We start from the raw sequence: 25812 nt of genomic DNA on the forward strand, positions 1-25812 counted from the left end.
AGATTTTAAGATGCTCAGATCTGGTTTCCAAGTTTTTGTTGGATAAAATTCCACTCACTAAACTTTCAAAAAGACCCCCGGGCAGATCGATTCAAGGGTCTAAAAACAGTTTTAATCAATTTTTCTTGGAAACAAGGCGAAAAAACAGGCTGTTTAAAAGACTTATTGAAATGTTTTGTTTTCAATATTTTAATTAAAACACGTGCCAGATGTTGAAGAACAAGAAAGTCAACCACATAAATGGACTCTTTTCCAGTTTCCAACCCCCCCGTGCCATAGATAACTGCTTCCATATTCGAATACAGGCCCTGTTTGAAAATTTCAAGTAGTTGCAACTACTTGAAACTTTCAAAAATGGCCTGTATTCGAATATGGAGCACTTATCTAAGGCACGGCTAACTAAACTGTTATTGAAAAATTGGAGAAATACCCGCACCCTGGAGAGACTATGCTTGAATGGGATCAAATTACCAACATCCTACCCCTCCCCAATTTCGTTTATGGGATGTTAACTTGGTTCTGAGTTCGCATTTTCAGTCAATCAGAATAGAGCTTTTTACATGCAGCGCAAAGTAAATTTAAATTAAAATGAACGCTGGGGTGGAGGATCTTAACTTGGTCTATTTGGTGGAGGTGTTGTTAACTTGATCTTTTGAATTTATGAAACACAAGCTGAATGAAACACGATGTGAGTGGAAACTACATACAATTATAGAGCTTCATTTAAAATAGCCGATAGCTTTTGGTGAAAAAATTAGGTGGCGACTCACATAATTATGATTTGAAGTAAGCATTGGGTAAAACTGAACAAAAAACCAGAAAACAGAAAAAGAGTTCTGAAAGCAGGAGATACAAAAACAAAAAAAATCAAAACAAAAGAACAGAAAACAGAAAAAGAGTTCTGAAAGCTGGAGTTACAAAAACAAAAGAATCAAGGGAATGTCTAAAACACAGTAAAACTATTGTTTGATGTCATTACGAGGCCAAACTGTGCACTGGATTAGAGCATATTTTTGTGTCTGGATGTTCCTGAATTCCAGAGAAAAGTCTTAAAATATGTTCCAAAATGTCAGTGGATTCCGCATACATATACCTGTAACGTAAATTTTGTCGGCACATTTGCTTTGTTGCGGATTCCGCAACAAGTAAATATAGCTAGTTGTTCTAGATTCTGCAACTGTAAGTGGATTCCGCAAAATGTAAGCGGGATCCGCAAATGTAAGTGGATTCCGCAAACTGTAAGTGGATTCCGAATTTTGTTCAATACTGAACTTGCATATGAACAATTAAAAGCTGAGCTATAATTTTTATCTTTGGCAATGCGGAATTTACATAACTCATGCATATTTAAGCAAACAGCAAACTAGCAAAAAAAAAGAATGCGCGGATATTGTAGCAATCTTCCAAAGAGCAAAACAAATAAAATAAAGGTTTTAAGCAAAAAAAAGGCAATTTGATTTGAATTTTGTTTTTGTTTTTTTTTCTGAGAAGTTAGGAATGACAGAAATGTTTTATGCAAACTCTGTACCCATTGGAAAAATATTTAAAAGGGAGCATCCGTACCTAACAAAAATTTTGAAACCAGATCTGAGCATCTTAAAATCTTGCCTATTTCAGTTCTTGTCCAGACATGGTGCATATTTCGTTTGGACATGGACATGTCTGAATCAGGACTGAGGCAGGTATGGATTCTATCGCAAAAGCAGATCTTCTCAAGGCCTGATTCAGACCTGGAGCATACATGGGTCAGACCTGGTACAGATCTGCTCAGACCTGGTGCAGATCTACTCAGATCTGGTTCAGATCTGACCCATATATGTACTAGGTCTGAATCAGGCCTTGAGAAGATCTGCTTTTGAGATAGAATCCATACCTGCCTCAGTCCTGATTCAGACATGTCCCTGTCCAAACGAAATATGCACCATGTCTGGACAAGATCTGAAATAGGCAAGATTTTAAGATGCTCAGATCTGGTTTCCAAGTTTTTGTTGGATAAAATTCCACTCACTAAACGATTCAAAAAGACCCCCGGGCAGATCAATTCGAGGGTAATAAAAACAGTTTTAATCAATTTTTCTCGGAAACAAGGCGAAAAAACAAGCTGTTTAAAAGAAAGACTTATTGAAATGTTTTATTTTCAATATTTTAACTAAAACACGTGCCAGATGTTGAAGAACAAGAAAGTGAACCACATAAATGGACTCTTTTCCAATTTCCAACCCCCCCGTGCCATAGATAAGTGCTTCGATATTCGAATACAGGCCCTGTTTGAAAATTTCAAGTAGTTGCAACTACTTGAAACTTTCAAAAATGGCCTGTATTCGAATATGGAGCACTTATCTATGGCACGGCTAACTAAACTGTTATTGAAAAATTGGAGAAATACCCGCACCCTGGAGAGACTATGCTTGAATGGGATCAAATTACCAACATCCTACCCCTCCCCAATTTCGTTTATGGGATGTTAACTTGGTTCTGAGTTCGCATTTTCAGTCAATCAGAATAGAGCATTTTACATGCAGCGCAAAGTAAATTTAAATTAAAATGAACGCTGGGGTGGAGGATCTTAAATTGGTCTATTTGGGGGAGGGGTTGTTAACTTGATCTTTTGAATTAATGAAACACAAGCTGAATGAAACACGATGTGAGTGGAAACTACATACAATTATAGAGCTTCATTTAAAATAGCCGATAGCTTTTGGTGAAAAAATTAGGTGGCGACTCGCATAATTATGATTTGAAGTAAGCATTGAGTAAAACTGAACAAAAAACCAGAAAACAGAAGCAGATTTCTGAAAGCAGGAGATACAAAAACAAAAAAATCAAAACAAAAGAACAGAAAACAGAAAAAGAGTTCTGAAAGCTGGAGTTACAAAAACAAAAGAATCAAGGGAATGTCTAAAACACAGTAAAACTATTGTTTGATGCCATTACGAGGCCAAACTGTGCACTGGATAGGAGCATATTTTTGTGTCTGGATGTTCCTGAATTCCAGAGAAAAGTCTTAAAATATGTTCCAAAATGTCAGTGGATTCCGCATACATATACATGTAACGTAAATTTTGTCGGCACATTTGTTTTGTTGCGGATTCCGCAACAAGTAAATATAGCTAGTTGTTCTAGATTCTGCAACTGTAAGTGGATTCCGCAAAATGTAAGCGGGATCCGCAAATGTAAGTGGATTCCGCAAACTGTAAGTGGATTCCGAATTTTGTTCAATACTGAACTTGCATATGAACAATTAAAAGCTGAGCTATAATTTTTATCTTTAGCAATGCGGAATTTAAAAGCAAAGACTTAACCATTGTCAGCGGAATCCACGAACAAGTCTAAAAACATTGGTTACCTAAATAGCTGAATGTCATCTTTTAGTATTTTGGAAACACAACACCAAACAATTTCAATATTTGGAGTCATTGAGTTGAGAGTGTATGGAAAACACAGCATACCGACAAATTAGGTCAGTATTTGGTATTGCGTCAATCTCAAATACTGATTTTGGAAGCATAACGCCGAATAAATGCAGTAATTGTAGTCATTGGGTTGAGAGTGTATGGCAACACATCACACAGCATATCGCCAAATTAGGTCAGTATTTGGGATTCCGTCGATCCTAAATACTGGTCAGTATTTGGGATTGATTGAATCCCCAAAAACTGGAATAATGTGGCATAAATTTGGAATATATCCATTTTTGGAGTCATTAGGTTGATAGTGATTAGAAACCCAACGCATAGCAGACCGTCGATTTAGTTCAGTATTTGGGACTCCATCCATCCCAAATACTGGTCAGTATTTGCGATTGATGAAATCCCAAAAAACTGGAATAATGTGGAATAAATATGGAAAATATCCATTTTTGGAGTCATTATGTTGAGAGTGATTAGAAACCCAACGTATAGCGGGATCCGTCAGTAATTGAGATTCCATTGAATCCCAAACACTGATCTATTCTAGTAAATTTCTATTCTAGTAAATTTCTATTCTAGTGAAATCAAATCATGTATTTAAAAGATACAATTTTAAAGGCTACTACACATATAAATATATAAAAAGGGAACCCGCAAACAAAATGCGTATTCCACTTACAATTTGCGGATTCCACTTACAATTTGCGGATTCCACTTGCAGCTGCGGATTCCGCAACAGCTCAGTTCAATGATACAATTGTTTTATCATTTGGTTGTGGATTCCACAAACTGTTCTGGATTACGCAAATACAGTTGCGGATTCCGCAAATTCGCCTATTTTTCGAGCGATTTTGATCGGTACAATGATTTAGGTATTTGTTTGTTGTATCCAAAACAGCATAGAATATCAAAGAAAAGTATCAATGTTGCAGATTCTGCGACAAATCTGATTTTGGCCTGTTGCGGATTCCGCTTACAAGGCAGAGAATGCACAATTTGGCCTTGTAATGGCGTTTTGTATTTTTAATGAAAATATAAAAATCTCGTTGATAAAAATGAAAAGTAGCTGTCAGAGTTTATTTTCAAAATCTATAATATCTTGTTTGGATGAAAATAGTCCGGTTCTTTGCAGTATAACTGCTAGCTCTACAGTTAGCAGAAGTCGGAGGGTTGAGTGGAGTTTCATAGATCCTCCAAATCAACAACAAAGAGAACTTATGGTGCTAATCGCTGTGATCGCTACAGTTTGAAGCTTTTCCGAACTGAATTGATAAATTTTTCAACTGCTCTAATGCCCTGAGCTTAAATAATTAAATTTGATCATACCGGGTTGAGCTCACATTGAAAATTAAAGATAAAAAAGTGATGAAAAAAAACAGCGACCGCCATCGAGGAATTATCGATGTTCATTGCCACAATGGCAAAATTTATCGATTGATTATCGCTAATTTAACGCTGGAAAATTATCAACTTTTTAATAGATGGATTATCGCTAATTTAACGCTAGAAAATTATCATTTTTTTAATAGATGGATTATCGCTAATTTAGCGCTGGAAAAATTATCAAGTTTTTAGCGATGAAACAGCAATAATTCATGCATGATGTAAAAGTTTTCATAACATTTTATCGATAATTTATCGATGATTTGCTCTGAACTTTGAATAAAAATTAAAATAACCCAACTAATTCGGCGATCCAAAATCCATAGTCTGGAAAGGATTTTAAATTGCGGACAAACTCGGAAATACTGTACCTCGGTCGCGGCGGTCAAATAATTTGTCGCGGCATGTTCAAAAAGTTAGTCGCGGTGGTCGAAAAACTAGTCGCGGCATGGTCGAAAAATTAGTCGCAGCGTGTTCGAAATATTTAAATACAAATATACATAAATAAATTGCGGGTCAGAGTTTGACCGAAAATGTATAGTCAAAAAGCCATATAGTCGAACTCAAAGTCGAAACATAAAGTCGTACCATAAAATGTACCACATTTTCGAAACATAAGGTCGAGTTGATCGAAACATAAAAGCGAACTCAAAGTCGAACATAAACTCAAGTCGGCCGAGACCTAAAGTCGTAACATAAAATGTAACACGTTTTCGAAACATAAAGTCGAACACAAAATCGAAACATAATGTCAAGTCGGTCAAAACATAAAGTCGAAAAATAAAATCGAACACAATTTCAAAACATATGATGCCACCTGTTGTTTTTGCATCTATCAAATGACATCATTCGAAAGCTCTACGTCCACAGAAAAAAAAGATCACAGATCAAGAAGTTTGTCGTTGAGCCTAATTTAAACGATATAGACTCTTAGCTCTCCGAAAATGTTCTGAACTTATTTTGAACATTTTAATTGTCTTTTTCAAGATATGAGAAATAAGGAGTTCAGGAAAATGTGGATTTATCTCCGATGGATATGGCAAACTTTTACTAGTAACCAAAAACCCATAATAAAAAACAACCATCTTAATTGTGTTTTTCAAGGTATCCCGAATCCGCTTACAATTCTCAAAGTACTTAGTTTGAACTCTTAATGAAATGCCGAATGTATTTTGAATAGTGGCGTTGCTACGAATTAATTTTTTGAATCAGATACGCATTATTTATTTGATCGTGATTTAATTAATTCATTCAATAGTCGGCCTGTTACTGCTTCAGATTCCGGCAAGCTTGTTGTTGATTGCAGTCATTATATTGGACAGTGATTGCTACGAAAAAGCCAAAAAATCTGCCAGAAACAAGAAAACGAAGTACGAGGATCTAGATGAGACAAATTGTAAGTATCAGTAAAGTAAATTGATTTTACTATGACCATCATTTTCAGTTGGCAAAAGGCAAATAAATATGACCTAGTATATCTGAAAGAGTTTATAAAAAGTTTATCGGTCATCTTCTTTATTGCTTGATTTAAGTCTGACCATGAAACTATGAAATAGTGTTATAACGGAAAGTAAATCTTTTGAAATTGCAATTGAATAATTCAAATGGCCAATCAATAGCGTTTTTTCCAGGGCTTCACGATTATAGCCAATTTTTACACAAATTTTTTTTCCTCAAAAAACATTTGCACGAATTTTGTCAGACCAAAAAAAAACCTACAGTAAAAGCAGGCGGAAAATTTCAACAAGAATTGTCTAGACGATTAGCCAGTAACGGGATGAATTATTTCAAAAATTTAAAACGCCCGATAAATTTGTAATATACTATGCCCTAATTAAATTTGCGAATTCCAGCTTTGTCTCTGTATTCTGTGCAATAAGTAGCCAGAAGACATTTGGCAAATTTGACAAAATTAACAAAGTTTAATTTAATTCGAAACTGTTTCATTCCAAACTAAACTTGGAGTTGAGGTAGGTAGCTTGAAAAAACACTATTAAAAGCGAAATTTGTTGAAAGTCGATGCTAGTGGTTCATGCTCTTATATAGATTGTGATGATTTTTTTCAGGAAAAAGTCTTAAACTTTGTTAACGGTGCAAAGGTCACGAAAAGTATCATCGACTTTTAGTTTCGAAATTTGGTTTTCAGTTTTCCCTGCGAATAAAAACTTTACCAAATAATCAGTTTCTCCTACAATTAAAAATTTAAAATAAATTGTTCCTGAAATTCAAAGAGTTGTGGACCATCTAATTTTTGCTTTGAAATTCGAAAGTTAAAATTTTTTCAAAAAACAAGTGTACTATTTTCTGTTTCCTTGTGTTCATTGACTCTTTTCCAACTGTCTGTTGGCTATGTTTTAAAACTAGCAGATTGCACGTTTCAATCAATTTCTGTTTGCTCCACTTTCCTCCAACTCTCTACATAATCTCTCGGAACAAAATACGAGAGCGCAAGATTTCAAATTGCTTAAAACGCGAAAATTGTCGAAGCAAAAACAAGAAAGCGAATTCGGACGAGAGGTACATTCTAAGCAAATACAGAGCACAGTTGGGTTCAATCTTGATGAAATAGAACATCCGACGAATATAATAGATGAAGTGTTCAAAGATATTTAGTTGATAAATATAATCTCGAAGACATGTGCACATGAAAACTGACAATTATCTGTCAAAACTGAAAAAACCAAAATAAACTCATATGAAATTAGGAAAACTGGAACTCCCCTGGGCGGTACCCCAAATTATGTTTTATTATTATTATAGTCAAATCTGTTTAGCCACGAGGTGCACTGACTCTCAGAGTACTGATGTCGTCTCTTCCAATTTCGACAGTGAAAATGTGCCTGGTAGAAAGCCGAGTGGTAGTCAACATGGCCCCGAGTGCATTAACAACATCCCCCCGTGGATATACTACTCCGTCATCGCCATGATCGGACTTGTGCTTTTCTTCGCCGATGCTGCACAGGTAAAAAAACGATGTTGCAAAACACAATGGTTTTCAAGTGGAGTTTGAGTGTCATTTTATTTTCAAACTATTTTGTTACGTGCTTTGATCTTATTTGCGGCGTCATGGTTACAGGCGGCATACGGCGGTTACATCTACTCGTACTCTGCGCGAAACGAGAAGATCACGATGTCTACCACGACAGGAGCCTATCTGACAGCTTCATTCTGGGGCTCCTTTGCTTTGGGTCGTCTCTTATCAATTCCCCTCTCAACCCTCATCTCAAGTCCAGTCATGCTCTTCATCAACCTGGTAAGTATTGCGTTGAACTGTATAGTTGATTAAAACTAATTGAGTAACGAATAAAGCAATTTAACTCATCGTTTAAGCACTGAATCAAAGAAACATAATAATCATTCTTTGCTTGAACGTGAGTAAGTTTTTCACGTCCCAGAAAAAAACAAAACGTAAAAAAGTGCATACTTATCTAAACGAGAGGCAGTGGTTCTCCGCAAAGAGATGGGGCTTGCCCAGGGATGGGTTTAGGATGGGGGGACGCCTCCGACTCAGGGATTCGACCCCTCTCCAACCAAAGCCCCCCCCCCCTTTGGTAATATTTTATGGCATCCTTTTTTGACCTTATTAAACCTAAATTTTTCATATAATTACATATAGTAGTTTAGGAGCTAACATATAGTAATTTTGAACGGGAGCGCGCACCGAAAGACGCGAGAAAGTCTCAGATCCTCCCCTGGTTAGCTCTTGCTTTAAATATTTTCCATTGTAGCTAATTCATGTTAATAAACGAAATGAAACAAGCCAAATTCGATAAATGTTTATATGTTTGTAATTTAGTTTGGGTTGTTTTGTGTTGTGTGTATAGTGTGGGAGTGGTATGGCGATGGTGCTGTTCTTCATGTTCCGAGAGAGTGTGCCCATCATCTTTGTGTCCACATCCCTCTTCGGACTCTTCCTCTCCTCCATCTACCCCTCAGGCATTTCAATGGCAGAGGAGTACTGTTCTATATCAAGTATGTACCCCAAAGCATCGCACCGAACACCCACATACAGCGCAAGAGCATCCTAATACAAAAAGTTATCACTTCAAGAACTCATTTTTAGCTATAATGAACGCAGTGAAGTTTCAGTTAGGTGAAGCTCGTTGTAATTTTTTGGAAAAAGTCTGAAATCTGTTTATGCGCAGTTATTAATCTTCCGATAAGCCAGGGTATTGCAATCTGGTACTAGACCTTTTCACCGTAAATAATTTTTTTTTCACAGACTCACTCCTGAACTCTTTCGGCTCTTCCTCCTCGTTGCAAATCCTACCCCCTCTCTATTGCAAATAGTAAGCATGTTTTGAGATTGATAGTGTTTTAAATATTTTTGTTTTTCAAAACTTGCTTTTTATGTTGGTTGTAATTTTCCAATTTGGTTTTTTAAAACGTTTTTTATTGGGTCTTATAGGTTTCAGCCTATGTTATATTAGCTTAGTGGCCTCATATTGAGATTTTTGACACGAAAAAAGTTTTCTCTGTACGCGTGTGTGTTTTGAGGAGAGGAGAACTTAAATTGTTTTACTTTTTTTTTCTATTTTTTCGAAACTTTTTTTTTCGGATTTTTTTGTCCTATGTTTTAGTTTGATAGGTTTTGGCTTATTATTTATTGCATTAGTGGCCTCATTTTGCGCCGTTTCATGAACAAAAACTTTTTTTGTGCGTGTGTGTTTTGAGGGAGAGGGGAAGCTTTTTGTTTAAATTTTTTTGAAACTTTTTCAGGTTGAAGTGTTTTTGCTCAGAATTTTTGGGTTTGTCACTGCTTATTAAGATTTCCAATTCCGTATTCTGTTATCTGGGCATGTGTTTTGTTAAAACTATATGCATTTTATGTATGGCAATCGTGATTAATATATGGGCTGTACATGGTTTTTCTTTGATTTTTTTAGCCAAAATAATTCGGTTGAGTTTCAGCCTATTGGCTGCCGTCTTAAGTCCGTCGTCTTATTTACCAAATATCTTGTTTCCTACAATTTTCCGATATTATATGTGAGAACGAAAAAACCGAGGTGCCAAAATTTGAATGCGCAAATCGAAAACCAATGGGACTTCCTAAAATACTTAGTTTTTCCTGATTTTTTGCTTCAAATGTAATCTAGTTGGAAGTCATTTTTGCTAATTGTTGAGCTTCATGCTGTTTTAAGCCTATATTTGTTGTATTGCAAGTGGTGCGAAGCTCAGCGTCGCCTCTGTGAATAATTTCGTGGCTTGAAGATTGGCCTCTTTACGCTCCAGATTAACAAGGATTGTCAAATCGGAACATAGATTTTTTTTCAGGATGACATCGTCGGGATAACTTCTTCTCTAACATAATCGCAAATCCTGGGATGGTTTGATTGCTAGTATTTCTATTTTAAAAGTGTACTTGATTAATATGCCGTAGATAATTCTTTTACAAAAAACTGTCATTTGAAAAACTCATTTTGAAATCTAAATGAACAATCTAAAGAAAAGTTCCAATTGTTTAGGGCTCCCGGTTTTTGTTTGGAAAAAGAAATATGTTTACGCGCAGTTTTATGGTTTTCAAGTCTGGCGATTTACCGTTTTACATTTTACACTCGAGATTAACAAGCATTCTCAAATTTTAGAACAAAGGTTTTTCAGGTTAAAATCGTTCGGATAATTTTTTCTCTAACACAATCGCAAATCAAGAATGGTTTGATTGCTAGTAATTTCAAATTATACTACAATAAATATAGCGCTGGGAACTTTATTACAAAAAACAATCATTTGAAAAACTCATTTTGAACTCTAAATGAACGAAGTGAAGTTCCAATTACTTAGGGCTCGTGGTTGCATTTTTTTTTGGAAAAACAACTAAGTTTATGCGCAGTTTTATAACTTGATGGTTTAAAAATTGCCTCTGTACGCTCGCAATTAACAAGCATTGCCAAATCGGAACATAGGTTTTTATCAGTGTAACATTGTCGGGATAACCTCTTCTCCTCTAACGCAATCACAAATCCTTGGATGGCTTGAATGATAATAATTTGATTTCATCGTTTGGTTCTGCTCAGTTAGCGCAGAGGTATCAACCCTGTTTTGGAAGGCTCAGATTCGAATACAGCCAGGAACTGCTTGACAGTTAATATCTTTTGCGTAAGGCACTAGTGTTGTTTCTAGAGCTAGAATTGATAATTTTTTCTTCGAAAGTAAGTTGAAAGTTTTCCGGCTTCATGTATTTCGTCCCTTTTTTGCTAGCTTATTGAGTAGGCTGATATTTTTCTTCAGTTCATTTTCTTCAATTTCCAGGAGCGCGTAATACTTTCATGGGTTTTGTTCAATATTAAAAATCTCTCTTGTACACACGTTTTTTTTTACAGATTTCAGGATGTGTTAGTTCTCTTTTCTTTCCTGTTTTGATGTTTTCCGGCATTTTTTTGGCGAATGAAACAAAAAGATAATATTTCTGTCTTGGACAAATTCTCGGAAAAGTTTACATGAGTTTGATATGAGTTCATTGTTTCGACCACTCTCGAAGGTTTGGTTTAGTTGTGATTAGTCGTGTTTGGAAAGAAAAAGTTTTCAAAAAGTCGTCACAAAAACTGGTCTGCATGTTTTTGTTTCTCAGAATAAATTACATAAAAAATTGGACAAAAATATGGGATAAAAGTGCCCAGTTTTTCAACAGTTTCAATAGCTTTTTCTAAAATAAAAACTGGGAAAAAAACTGAAAAATTGAGTTTTTCTTTGATTAGGCCAGACCAATGTGTGCTAGTTTCTTGTTTAGCAGTCGGCACTCATTGTTGTTTAGAATCGATATTTTTTTAAGGAAAAGTCTACAACTTTATTCAGGCTCAAATATATATATATTTGGCGGTTTGACTTGGGCGGTGCTAACTTGTTTGTTAACAGGAAGGCAAACTCCACTGACAAAAAGCAAAAGTGTAATTTTCACAAAAAACGTGATCGACTTCTAGTTTCAAGAATAAATTATTTTAGAACTTCAGAGAGCTTTAAAGCCATCTTTTTTTTGAAGTTCAAAGGCATTCCGTTTAAACATATTTGACTCTTTGGATAAATTGAATCTTTTCAAACTATTTGTTGACTTTTGTAATATTTTTCAATACTGTCTTATTTATAGGTTTTTTAGCTATTGAAATCTGATGGCTTTTATTGACATCAAAGATGCTCTCAATGGTGAAGGTCATTTAGTCCCTGAGCAGGCATTGTTTTATATTAACTTTTGTTGTTTTTTCACAATAATGTTGTTCTCGCAATTGCCTTAGGAAGCAATAAGGAAGCAATGAATGGATTTTTATGATACCCCAAATGTTTGCTGATGGTGATGCGGTTGCTTTAGCTCTAAGAATTTCAGTTTTAAAATGTTTTGGGATTACCATTTGAACGAGGTTTTACAATTATTTGAAGTTTCTCATTTTTCGGTATAAGAAAGCGTTAGATATTTTATGGTCGACTTTTTTTACTTTTTTTATTTAGTTTTTTTTCTGGCATAAGTATATTTTTGTATTGCTCTGCTTCGCCTCGGTGTTTGAAACTTGGTTTTCAAACTCATTTGGGGGCAAAATATGTTTTTCATTGACCAATGACTCCAAAAGGTAGCTTGACTTTAGATTCAAAACTAGATGAAAAATACTGAAAAAGATTAAACGGGAAAAAAGCGTGTTTCTCAGAATAATGTCGATATTCAACGAGCTTTAAGGTATTATGATGTTTTTTGAAAAGCGAAAACTTTGTTTAAATTAGTTTCATGTTTGTTTTCTTAACTGCATGTTTGTTATGTTAACTATGTTAACGTTTTTGTTCACATGGCTGAAAACCTTATCAAAGTCAAAATAGTCAGAACTGGCGAAAAAAGTAAATAGCTTAAAAATTTTTAAATTCGTTTTTGTGCATTTTGACGTTTGCCATCCTTAAAAAACGATGTCATCTGATGCAGGGACGTATTTAAGTTTTTCTCGAGGGTGAATCTTAAAACGATGTTCAAAAATTTGGTCGAACTTTTTTGTTGAGCAATTTGATATACCAAGCTCTTCCAAAACACGAGCCTGTCTTGATAAAATTCATTCTTTTTTGGCTAGTCGAACCAAAAAAAAATTCTGAACCAAAAAAAGCGATAATATACTATTTTGAGAGGGGAGCGTGTGCCAATAAAAAGGATTTTTTTTTGGTCATATATTTCCAAAATTTGCCTTAAAATGTCTTTTTTGGCCTGATCGTTTAAAATCGCTTGATTGTCTTGGTTTAAGTACCTTAAACCACGACAATCAGGCAATTTTTAAAGGATCAGGCCAAAAAAGACATTTTAAGGCACATTTTGGAAATATTTAACCAAAAAATTCCTTTTTTTTGGTCCCCTCTCAAAATAGTATATTTTCACCTTTTTTGGTTCAGAAATTTTTAAAGTTCGGCTAGCCAAAAATGGATGTCTGAATTAGTCCCTTTTGGTGGCCAGCATGTCGAAACCCTGAGAAAGTCTGTCGAATCTATGTCGAAACGCTTGAGAGGCCGTGGCCGAGTGGGTAACATGCTCGTCCTTCAACAGGTCGTGCGTTCAAACCCGGCGTCAGTCACGATTGGAGGGGTCATCCGCCTCCTCAAGGTGGGACCGGCTGCGCCAAAATGGATGACATCTCTCTCTCTCTCTCTCTCTCTCTCTCTCTAACGGAATAAAAATGTACAAGGTTGAAAGGTGGGAAGCTCGTACGGGGAAAATGAAAAAAAAAATCTTTGAGAAAGTTAGCGTCTCCTTCCCTCCTCCCATCAAGTCCGTTACTGATCTGGCATATTTTTTGTTTAGGTTTCATGACGAGTGTATTGGTCATGCTGGCAGCTGCAGGAGAGATGTGCACTCCTCTATTAGTTGGATGGGTAAGAATATAATTCTTTATTTAATAAAATCTATGTCCTCAGAATTGTTTCCTACAATTATGGATAAGAGGCTTCAGTTTTCATCAAAAAAGGAGCTTATCGATTGTTTCAGATATGAAATTTTGTTATATTTTCAATTGTTTTTGTTAAAACCAGACAATTGACTGGTGTCGTCTCGTTGTTTTAGCTGTTTGACGTGATTGGACCAGTGGCGCTGATCTTCTATGAGTTAGCGGCAAGCATTCTGGGCCTTATTTTGCTGCTACTGGCTGTAGTAGTCGCATTCCAGTTCATTTCCAAACACGATGCTAGTGAGTACTACTTACACAAGATGTATTTTGGCTCGAATTTTATTTCTTTGTCCTTCTTGAATCTACCCGCATCCAGTTTCAAGCATTAATAATAATCGATACCAGTCTTACTAAAATTGAGAAACAATCGATTTTCATCAATTAATAATCGATTATAATCTCTCTTTTTAAAATCAAATTATAACTAATTATAATCCATCATAATCGATTATAATCGATTATTTATTCGTCTATTTTTTGTTACAATTATAATCGATTATAATCCATTATAATCGGTTATAATTGCTTATAATTCCTTTTGTTTGTCCATTTTGTCTTCGAAGTTGCATCTAAATTGCTTATATTTTATGCTTTTTGTAGACGTTGGTTCCTATGAAAAATAAGAAAAAGTTTTCGAATTAATTCAAATTTATAAGTTTTTTTTTTTCATTTTTTTCCCATTAGAGTTGTTTTGTGATAAACATTTTAAGCGTTTCTAAACACCAAAACATCAGCAAATTGATTTAGTTTCATGATTGATTCGGAAGATTTTTTTTTTCATTTACCGCCGGAACCTTTCCACTCATATGAAAGGATCTCTATGAAACTTTTGTTTCGTGGTTAAACTTTGTGTTCAGATGAACCAAAGTGTTCAAGAGATCTCTCTTTTAGAGATTTTCTCATTGACACAAAAATAATAGCCCATAAGATATAATTCGAATATAGTTTTGAATCGACAAAGTTTTAGCAAAATAAGAGATTATAATCGATTATAATTGATTTTAAGGGTTTTTGTAAAAACTATAATCAATTATATCGATTATAAGAGATTATAATCTCTTGGAAAATATCACGATTTTATCAATTATAAATCCTTTGAACACCTATTTTTGGTAATTATAATCAATTATAATTGTCAAAAAATCTTCATAATGATCCGTTATAATCGATTACGTACGCCTAAACTTGGATGCGGGTATGACCTTAACAATAAATAATCATTTTTAGATGTCTGAACTTTTTCAGGTGAAGTTTATTAGTCGTTACTAGTTTTAATGATTTTTATAGGTGATATGAAAACTTCTTCCTGTTTCTTGTTTAGCTTAAGATGGCATTTTCTTGCTTTTACCGAGGTGCATTTCAATAGTGTTTCAGTTATGCAACTGAAATTTTTGTTGTTCCAAGCAACGTCCTTTAACCGTAGAATATGAATCAGTTTCCAAGTGAAGTTTAATACAAACAATCTTGAGAGGTTGAGAATAGGGCAATTACCTGTCAATGTGACGCCTCTGAGCAAAAAATTACCGCTTCTAAACGATCATCTTTATAAAAAACAGAAACTTTCCGGATTATTGACCAAAAAGCATAGATGTTTTAATCGCTTTTAACGAGCAAATTTTATGTATAATTCAACCAGGGGCGGATCTAGGATTTTCTCGAGGGGGGGCGGATTTTCAAAAAATTTTCAAAAATTTTGTCGACCTTTTTTTTTTAGATCGACCGAATTGATTTTTCGAGCTCCTCCGTAAGCCTGCTTAGTCCCTATTTTGGCTAAATTTTGCGCGCTCCCCCCTTAAATTTAGTATATATTGGCGCCAAGGCGCCTTTAGAAAAATTTTTGGGTTGGTCGGCCAAAACTGAATTTCTTAAAAGTACCAAAGGGGGGACCCTTTGGGTCGGCAGGGGGTCGAATCCCTGAGAGGAGGGGGGGGGGGGGGGCCCTAAATCTGCCCCTGAATTCAACCATTGTCTAAGTACTGTGATATACCCCTAATAGCAAAAAGAAAAGCAAAAGTAAATAATCAAAATAAATTGACAGAGTCTTGATTTTCCTTGATATAAACTTCTTTAAGTTGTACAGCATCTTATTTTTGTTAGAATTTGACTGTATCAATGAGACCAGCAATTTAATTTTTGTCTATTTTTACAAAAAATTGAAAAACTTTTGTTCTTTTTCTTCCACAGTTCTACTTCAGTTATTGTATTACAGTTCTCAAACATATTTTATTCTTTTTAATTCATTCAAAAATCAATGCAAATCTGGATTGCTTTAAGTTCTTGCTTTTAATTGCTTCTGGTGTTTGAGAGCGTGACTGTCACTCATATGATCTTTTTTCTGCAAGTTTCGGAGGTTTCAGAATTCAAAATTTGTTGGGAGAAGTTTGCGCAAATTTTGCATTAACCTCAGATGTAAAAGGCTCGTGCCATACGATTTATTATAAACATTGAGTTTGTGATTATGCTTTTATAAATTAAATTTTAATTTTTTAATTTTTACTTTTGAGTTCAGTAAAAAAATATTTGAGTCGGTTGCCTTGCTAAAGACAAATTGATTGATTATTATATTGATCGTATTAAATTTCCACTTGTTATAGTCGTGTGCTTTCTTTCAGTTTGGGTCTTACAAATTGATCAGGCTCATTTTTGTTCCGGCCATTGAAAGTGGAAAGAACTTTGTATTCGGGTATGCTTCGTTTTTTTTTTGTTTTTGACGCAAAATCAGGTAGCACAAATAATCATCGGACTGGGTTGAGTGATATATCATACCATTTCAGTCGCAATATCTTTGAAAAAGTTTTCTCAGTGCCAAGAAAAACCGGTTTGAAATTTTTGATTTTTTGTCTAGTTTTGAGCGAGTAAAGCGAGCAGGCTTGTAGTAGAAAATTTTGTAGTAAATGAGCTAAAACATTATATACAAGCCCTGTTAAATTCGGTAAAAAATTTCAAAAAACTTCAAAAATTCAAAGAAATTTCTGCAAATTATTTTAAAAAAATCATTTGTTTCTAGTTTTTTTTTCGCTTTTTTTTCGTTTTTTTTTTCGGTTTTCCAATATGCCTATCTTACTATGAGAAACAGAACTTTTTTTCAGAAATTTTTATCACACCAGGCACAAAAACAAGAAAAAAAACAAATTGATTTAGAAAAATTTTTTGTTGTTTTTTAAGAATATGGTCAAATTATTCTGTGCGCCATGCACAGCAGCGGCTATCCTTGTTCTATTTAAGCTATTTTTGAAGAGAATTTGTAAATTTCTTCAATCGAAGTACGCTCAAGTTACCTTCTCCATTCTAATAGTAAACATGGTATAAAGATTTGCGCCTAATGCATAGTTTCAGAAGTGATTGATTTCTTAGAAATCCCAGCGGAATAAAAAAATACATCAATTTTTTGTTTTTTTTAACCCGTTTTTTGCCAATCAATTCAATTTGAAGTGTCCAGAGCGTTTCAGCGAATCAATTGTTTTATGAAATTTAAGTTTAAGAATGAAAAAAAAAATGATTTGTTTCGTTTTGTGGGGCTTTCTTGATTTCATTGACGCTTTCCGAACTGTTTGATGAACGTAGTGAAATTTTTCTATAAATTGCACGCATTTTTTAAAATTTCAAAGTGGGGTTCTGAGTTTTAGAACTTAAAGTCGGTTAATATTATCACCTATTGATTTTGATGCAACAGATTTACGATGATATAAATTGTTCTACGACACTACAATTTAATATTTCTTGAAAAAAGTTGGTGTTTTTGAGATGTAAATATTCTGAAGATTGTTTGCTTGCCAATTTTTGATACTTATTTGTGTTTGAAGCGCTGCAAAGTATCTGTGTATCATAATATCATAATAATATAATCTGATTTTTAGGTAAACATTCGCCTTCAGTGTATTCTATGTGCCCATGTTGGCAGAGCATGTGTTTGTTTCCCAAAAATGATGGACTCACAGAACCCATCAACCCTAGAAGACCGCCTGAACTTGTAACACAGCAAATTGGCTCAACGAACAAGGAAGTCATCACTAGTACTGCACCTTCTGCCGAAACAGGAGACGGCGTGAAGTCTTATTCATCAATTAACAAATAAACAGAAAGATAAATTTACATGAGATAGGGAAAACTTATTTTTCGACTGAGAATTTGTATATATTTTTGCTGACTGAGGTGGTCGGGGCTTCTAACTTTCAGGAAGTCGATTGCGAAAAAATTCTATCCCAATTATTTCTGATCCATGGCTGGTTAACAAAGTGCTCCCAGATCATTTAGTTTTTTAAATTCTAGTAGTTAATTGTAGGAATTTGTTGGAGACCTTACAAGTTGATATTACTGTTGTAAAGAATTCATGTTTTCAACTCAATTATACAAGTGATAGTTCGTGCAATAAAGTTGAAGGTGTACAAAATAATGTTTGCATGGAATTGACTATTAATGAATTATGGACTTCTTTAACTATCCCCACCCTATTGCAACAAGGTGGAAACTAGTTACTCGGATTCTTATTTGGGCGTTTTTATTGTTTGAATTAGTCGTTAAAATAGTTGACGTTCTTAACTAAGCATCATAGAGGGAGAGGAAATAGTTTATAGAGATCCGAATTGACGACTTTTTGATCCTAAAGAGAGTTGTCAGTTATGTCCTGGGTTAATTCAATTGTTCTGGTCATTTTGTTACTTTTCAGATAGCTTATAGTCGTAGAGTGATTTGAATCTAGTAATTTTATTACGGCAAAAAATTTTTTTAAATTTGTTTGCTCTGATTATTTGGGATGTAAAAATTGAAGTATTGTCGCATTTACGCAGCGGTATTTCGTTTTGGGTTTGAAAGACAGTTAATAATAGGTATTATTTTCCATGCAAACCGATATAGCAGTACTGAAAGCTCCAGAGTCGATAAACGTAGTTCAGACTTTTAATATGGCGTAGTAATTTTTTTTCAGGTAAAGTCTTGTAGTTTTGCGCGGTTTTACTTTTGATTTCTGTTTCAGTTCAGTTCATATCTTTTGTTAAAAGGGAACTCCACTAACGAAGAGCGAAAAAAACGAAGTTCACAAAAATTGTGAACGACTTCTCTAATTTCAAAAGTGGGTTTCAACTTAGAGATTTCGCAGCGGAACAAAAACTCTACCTAATGGTCCAGTTTTCACAAACTGGGTTTATTTTATCAAAAAAATTCAACAATAATTTTTTTTTAGAAATTCGATGAGTTTTATAGCTTCTCTTTTTCCTTGAAGTTCTAAAGTTATTTTTATGATCTAAAAAGATTTTTTCAAAAGTTTAGGTCAGTATATTTTTTCTGCTTACTTGCGTTCATCAACCCTTTTCCAACTGTCTACTGGCTAGGTTTAAAAGAACTTGTGAAGAAATTTAGCTCAAAAAGTAAGTAAATATTGATCAACGGGAAGAAAATTGTCTAGATCTTTATCGATCGATATTGGTTTTTTCGAGCAAATTTTAGTGTTAGTGCCAATAGTCGAGCAAGTTTTTTCCAATTATTTTAGTTACGCTGAACCAAAGGGTTTCAAACCGATAAAATAATTTGTTATTTTTTTCTGGAAAAAAAATAAAAATTGAACTGTGATTAAAATTTTTAATAAACGGCTGGTTTGTCATTTCAATATTAGAAGTGGTGAATTCAATATTGAAAGTAGTCAGTCTTTTTATATAGTCTTGGTCATTTTTTCGTTTTTTTTTCAGAAAATTTGTTCACGCTCACTTTTGATTTTTCGCAATTCGACTTGTGCTGTCTTATTAAGTTGAGTGCACTTCGTTTGTTAAAAGGAAGGCAAACTCCACTTTCAAACGGCAAAAGTGTAAAGGTTGCAAAATACGTGATTTAATTCCAATTTCGAAAATGGAAATTAATTATCAGATTTCTCAGCGAAATAATAGTTTTATCTATTGATCAAATTTTTTCAGTTTGGGTTAACTTTAACAAAAAAAATTCCATCATAAATTATTCAACAAAACCAAAGATTTTTAAGGACCATCTGTTTTTGTCTTCGAAGTTCAAATGTTGAAGGTTTTGAAAAAAAACAAGTAAGTATTTTCTAGTTTCCTTGCGTTCATTAGTCTTTCCAACTGTCAGTTACTATGTTTTGGTTTTCATGTCGAATATACTTCGTAACTGTGGAGCATGTTGCTGTGACATAAAACAACTGGTCTAGGTTTTTAAATTCCCATGATAGTCAAAACTGATGAGGCACAAAACAAGTGTGATGACTCTCAAAGATTACGAGAATTTTGCTGATAGATCGGGACACGGAACATTTGATACCCCTGCTTTCAATGCGCGAACTGCTAACTTGACATTTTGATACAAAAAAACTAAGACAAATTAGAAATCTGAGCGCTGCAGAAATCTTAAAGGAGATTGTTACAGTTAAGTGGACCGCTGAGGGGCTGGAAGTAGCGACCCAAATGTGTCTAACAACCGTCTATCTAGAGTTCTTTGTGATGTAATTTTTCGGCCGCATGACTTGTTTCAAATGAGTCAACTGAATTCGGCTTGAAAATTGTTTCGAGTATACTTCGCAAACTTTAAAAATTTTTCAAAAGTTATGGCGAACTGACCTCAAAGTTATCTGTTTTTGCAACAGCAAAGAAATACATTTCTCCGAGCAATTTTCTAAGCTTTTAATCGCTGTCTGTTTTTTTAATTTCTTTCCATTAACTTATTTTATTTGTACAATGTTATAAATTAGTACTCGTAGCACTTGAGGCATAAAGCAATTCTTAATGTATGTGGCCTGTTATTGACTTAAATTGATTCATAAAGCCATGTCAAGTTGCCGACTGTTTGAAATTTAGCGCGCTAAAACTGGTTTTTTATAGCAATTGGTTAACTGATTCACATAGAATAAGTTTTGGAAAATCTATTATCTATGTTGTTTTAAAATGCGGGCTTCCTAAGCATTTTCGACGTATTTTTTTGCATGTTTCACGAAATTTTTTTTTTGTGTTTAAGCAATAACCCAATATTGGGATGCTGTCAGGGATCATCCAGGATTTGCGAGTTGGCCGTCCAAATATGAATACCCAAAACTACGAGTAACGATGAGTTTTGTGATTTTTCGAAAACTTCCAGAAAACTTAGATATGAAAAATTTCACTAAAAATGTGACTCAAAATGTGACTGCTCAAATCTTTAAAAATTACGAAATTCCACAATTTTTTTGATTTTTTCGAAAATTTTCGGAAGTACTCAATTCAGTAAGTTTTTCAGTGATAATATCAACCCTTTATTTGCGTGCTGTCAAGGTAATCTCACAGGTTGCAAATTTTGCTTTCAACCATGACTGCTTAAATACTTTTAATTTCCGAGATATGACGTATAATTTTTTCAAAGAACTTAGATATAAAAAATGACAAAAGTTGAAGTTCTCAAGGTTATACTGAGGTGCTCTCAGGGTAATCTAAACCATTGCAAATCTTGTCTCCAAACACGAATGCTTATAGTTTTAGTTTTCTTGATTCGACGTTTTTGTGATAAAAAAATTTCGAGTGTTTCCGAAATAATTTTTTTTGTGATAAAAAAAAATTCCCATAATTTCAAACTCGCAGACCTATAGTCAAATGCTGTCGAAGAACTTTTCAGGGTAGCAAATCTTGGCTCCAAAGGTGACTGCTTAAATAAATTTAGATTCTGAGATTTGATTTTTTAAATTATTTTTAAAACAATTTTCAAAACACGTGAAAATGTCACATAATTGGAGTTTCAAAACCCCCCAGGTGGGTGCTGTCCAGATAGTTTTAGGGGATGCACATTTTGCTTCCAATTGTGACTGCTGAAATCTTTTTATTTTTAGTGGAAAGATTTTTTGACATTTTTTCAAAACTTTCCATAAAAACTTGAAGTAAAAAAATTGCACAAAATTCAATATTCCTAACCCTTTAGTGGGGTACTCTCAGAGATTGCAGCTCTTTTCTGCTCAAATTTTCATTGAAGCCCCCTAGTGTGACGATTCAAATCATCTTATTATCAAGTATATGCAGTTTTGCTTTTCAATATTTTTTTCAAAAAATAGATATAAAAAACTTCTCAACATTATGATGGAGTGCTCTTAGGGCACTCTCAGGATGTTTATATGGACTTCAAACATGACTGCTCAGCGGCTCTGTTGAATTTCAAAGAAAAATTTGCAAATTTCGCAAATTTCAAAGTTGCAACTTTTTAAAATGTCGACCCTTTGGTTGGTGATGTCAGGTTACTACCAGTCAATGCAGGCGTGGAATCATAAAGTTTTTGCTCTTTTTTAAATTTAAAAATTTGCAGGCGGAAAATTGTCTAACTGAAACATTAGTTTGACTAACGGCTGAGCAAAACAATTGGCCTAAAAGTACCACCTTTGATTTGACAACAAAAAATTTTAGTTTTTGTATCCTGTTGAATCGTTTTCGCTTTTTACTGGCAGAAATTGATAAAAAAAGACTTTGAACTGTTGTTGGCATGCTCATTTTTTTTGTTGGCTTATTAGCCGCATTAAGTTTATCTGAAAACCATTTTTATAGTTTGCTGCAGTTCATAAGTTTTTAAAATTTTGTTGAATTTTTTGGTAAACTTTCTGTTCCAACCATTGAAAATAGAAAAAAAAATTCTTGTTACATTTCGAGAGCTAGTGTCGTATAACCGCGAATCGCAAACAATTTTTCTGATAGGAAATAGAACTCGTTTTATATTTGAACCTTAAAAATTTCCAGGTTCTCTCCACTTGGCCCGCAAGTAACCCGATCGCTTTTGAGCCCTAAGGTCTTGGATTCGAGTCCAGGTAGGACATTGTTTTTTCAGTATGTATGATATTTATTTTTTTTTTGTTTAAAAAAGAAATGGCGGACTTTCGCTTGTCTGATCAAGTTTTGTCGTCTTAGCTGCAACATCACGGATTTTTTTGTGCTGTAAGCAAGTATCATGGTAGTTGCAAGTGTTGTTCGTATTAATTTCCGGGGAGTTACGTTTTTTTTAAAATACAAAATCAGTTTTTTTTTCCGACTCAACTGCTGTCTGTTCAAAGATTGTCGGCTTTGCTTCCTCATCGAAAGTCTTGTTTTGTTGCTAATTAGGATTTCAATTTTTCCCGGCATGCTTGCGCAGAAGACTTATTTGATAAAACACGTATTATTAAAATGTGTGGGGGCATGTTTTTCTTCCATTTTTGATACGCTTTGGATTTTTTTCCACTTTGTGAAAAAAACTACTTAACTTCTATCAAAAGGGTATCAATGGAAAGAACGCCTTTTCGCCCGTGTGTCTGCATAATATCTTTGTCTCTTTTACTTTACCCTTTTGTCTGTCTCCTTCAAAAGAAACATGGGGAGAATATTTGGATCTTTGCTTCCTCAAAAACTGCCCTCCCCAATCTGAGAGTTCGATTTTTACGGATAGAACGGGTCGCCCTTGGAAATTTCAACTTTTTTTGCTATTTGATCGTTTTCATTTTTTTTACTTCTCTCAAAAACGTCCCTGCCAAATTTCATATTATGGGTTCAATAGAGATAATGCTGTGATGACAAGATTCCCTGTAGTGGCAACCAAAAATTATTTTCCCCGGAAAAGTCGATTTCGTTTCTTATTTCAACGTTTGAATTTATTTGACTATTCTCTACCCGGTTTCTTCCGTCTACAAAAACTAGTTTGGGAAGCTTCTGAAAAATTTTCTGTCGAAAAAATAAACGACTTTTAAGAGTTTTTTCTACTTGTTTATTGTTTGAAGCCAACTGTTGTCGATTCTGCCTTATTCATTAATTGTCTACCTACGCATTTAATTGGTTTTCTCTCAGCAACTTTTCAATAAAAAAGGTTTTTTTTTAAAAAAAATTATATGGTTAGTAGCTTTTATGTTTTTTGAGTGGTTGAAATTTCTATAACACTTGCACAGAAAATGGCTATCCTTGCTTGATTTATGTTTTGTTTTTGAAATTATGTTTTCCACATTCTTAAAAAGCAATGCATGTAGCGTTATTCCTGCAATTTTTAAAATTTACTATAGTCTGATGTATGGTAACCGAACACAGAAACTCTATCTGTATCACAAGTAGTGCCTGTCGTAGAATTGAGAAATCAATAAACTAGCAAGGCTTGAATTCTAACAGTACAAAAGTTTCAATATTTTCCTTAATTTCCTCCTTTTCGCCAGAAGATGTGATCGGACTCTTTTTGGTTGTCGTTTTTTTTTGCGGCCGAGTTTTTAAATTGTTTCAAAATGTTTATCTATCGGCACTGTCTGTATGTACCAGTTATACTGAAAGAAACGTTTTAACTGGAATTTACGAGAAAATGTTTCACTGAAAAAGAAACAACGCTGCTGCGAAATTTAAAGCAAAACAAAAATTTATTTAAATTTTTTTTGCGTGTAGACATACCTCGAAACATAAGAAAAAAGCAGTAGATCAAGGAATCAAATGTTTGCCTTCAGCTGTCTTGATCATTAATAATTCGAACAATTGAAAATTTTCCGTATTATGTTATAAAAAAAGTATCCAGCTTTCAATGGTTACTTTCTTTTATCGGCACTGCTACACTAATTTTTCTATTTCGGCACTCTTTACCAATAGTTGTTTTGTTGGCAAAGTTGTTTTGTTGTCAAAGTTTTTTAAAACACTCAATTTTCATGTGGGCCTATGGCAGAAGTTTTTTCAACTAATTAGAAACAAGAATAAAACATCGTTTAATTTGAAGAAGAAACAGAAAACATTGCAAAGCATCAGTATTAGGCAAATAAAATTAGATTGAGATTTTAAAATGAGTTCAAGGGTTCTACAGAACCAAAAACAAACGATTCGCTAGCTCAAACTAAAAAAAATGGAAGCGCTATCATTAAGTCAGAAATTTCTAGATACAGATATTTCAAAAACAAGGAACAAATGACATTCAACTAGAAAATTTTGTCTACACGATTTTGCTTGCTTTCATAAAAACGTTCCAGCAATAAAATATTTCGTTATTACGTCTTTTGGTTACTTGAGTTGCTTTTACTCAGTTTGAAAACTTGTTTTGTTCAAAACTTTTGTGTTCAAACTTTCAGGATTGATTTTTTGACTAATTTTTACGCTTTCGATAAGCATGCGTTATCAAACTGGAGTATAGACCTTTTTTTTTCGGTTTAACAACTTGTTTAACAGAATCACTTGTATCTTGGTTCATAATTAATTCAAACTTTTTTGCATTCCCGTCCATCTTAGCCTGTAGATAACTACAAAGCCAGGGACGGCAAAGGTACGGGGTTTGAATCTGACCAGGAGATGTAATCTTTTTCAAATGGAAAATTTTCTGTTTCAAAAAAAAGACGGCCAATTATTTGTCTGCTTATCTGTTGTTCGCTTAGTTGTTCGATCTTGAAATCGTTTTTTTTTGCTACGTAATTTTTTAAGGTTGCTTTTAGTGTTTGACTAACTCCTAAATTTTGTAACTTTACTCACCTCGACTTCGTATTTCCATCTTTCTGTTTTGTTTGGCTTAAAAAAATTCCTCGGCCCAAACTAATTCTAAATATTTTTTTCCTAGTTTTTATTGACATAATGACCTAATTTTGGGTGGTTTCAATTTAAACTCAGAGACATTGCGAGAAAAAAAATTTACTGTTTTTTGTAAACTGTTTTTTTGAATTTTGTTTATACTTACTAAATCAAATCTGAAATGAAAAGTTCAGCTAAAAGAACAGGATGCGATAATAAAACTCTTCTCCTTTATTTTAGTAGAGAAACAACTACAGTTTTGCCAAAGTCTATTTTTTGAAATCACATTTTTGTGCCGCATCATTATAGCAAATTCATGTCATATCAAACACCCAGTTGTTTTTATTTGGACATACGAAAATGTTGGTTCACCTAGTTTTTTTCAACATTTACATTTTTTTCGACTTATGTCTTTTTATGATTGTGTTGTATTGCAAGCTCCGTTTCGCCTCTGTGTGATAATTGGTCTTCTCTTGAAACATTATGAAGTTAAATTAGTGTTCTCTTAGGTGCCAAATATCTAATAGTGTTCTCTATTTCTGCGTTCAGCTCATACAATTGAAGTTAAATGATTCTTGGTAGAAAAGAGACACAAATAGCCATAGAGCTTTAAGAATTTAAGACGCGAAAAGTTTCCGAGCCAGCGTTGAAAAGAGAAAAATTGCATATTTTTCAAAATGAATT

The 25812-nt window shown here is 34.0% G+C and overlaps 1 protein-coding gene across 1 annotated transcript in view; it reads left to right on the forward strand.

The window, feature by feature from the left end:
- Nucleotides 1–18334, forward strand: part of LOC134850926 (major facilitator superfamily domain-containing protein 4A-like) — a 44212-nt gene extending 25878 nt beyond the window's left edge. The window contains exons 4-10 of the mRNA XM_063866742.1: nucleotides 6072–6189; nucleotides 7568–7755; nucleotides 7870–8046; nucleotides 8618–8765; nucleotides 13552–13622; nucleotides 13810–13933; nucleotides 17551–18334. Of these exons, the coding sequence (XP_063722812.1) occupies nucleotides 6072–6189; nucleotides 7568–7755; nucleotides 7870–8046; nucleotides 8618–8765; nucleotides 13552–13622; nucleotides 13810–13933; nucleotides 17551–17768 (1044 nt within the window). The 3' untranslated portion in view covers nucleotides 17769–18334. The remainder of the gene's footprint in view (nucleotides 1–6071; nucleotides 6190–7567; nucleotides 7756–7869; nucleotides 8047–8617; nucleotides 8766–13551; nucleotides 13623–13809; nucleotides 13934–17550) is intronic.
- The last annotated feature ends 7478 nt before the right edge of the window (nucleotides 18335–25812 follow it).

The sequence above is a fragment of the Symsagittifera roscoffensis genome, chromosome 7 (assembly GCF_963678635.1).
Source record: "Symsagittifera roscoffensis chromosome 7, txSymRosc1.1, whole genome shotgun sequence".
Lineage (NCBI taxonomy): Eukaryota > Metazoa > Xenacoelomorpha > Acoela > Convolutidae > Symsagittifera > Symsagittifera roscoffensis.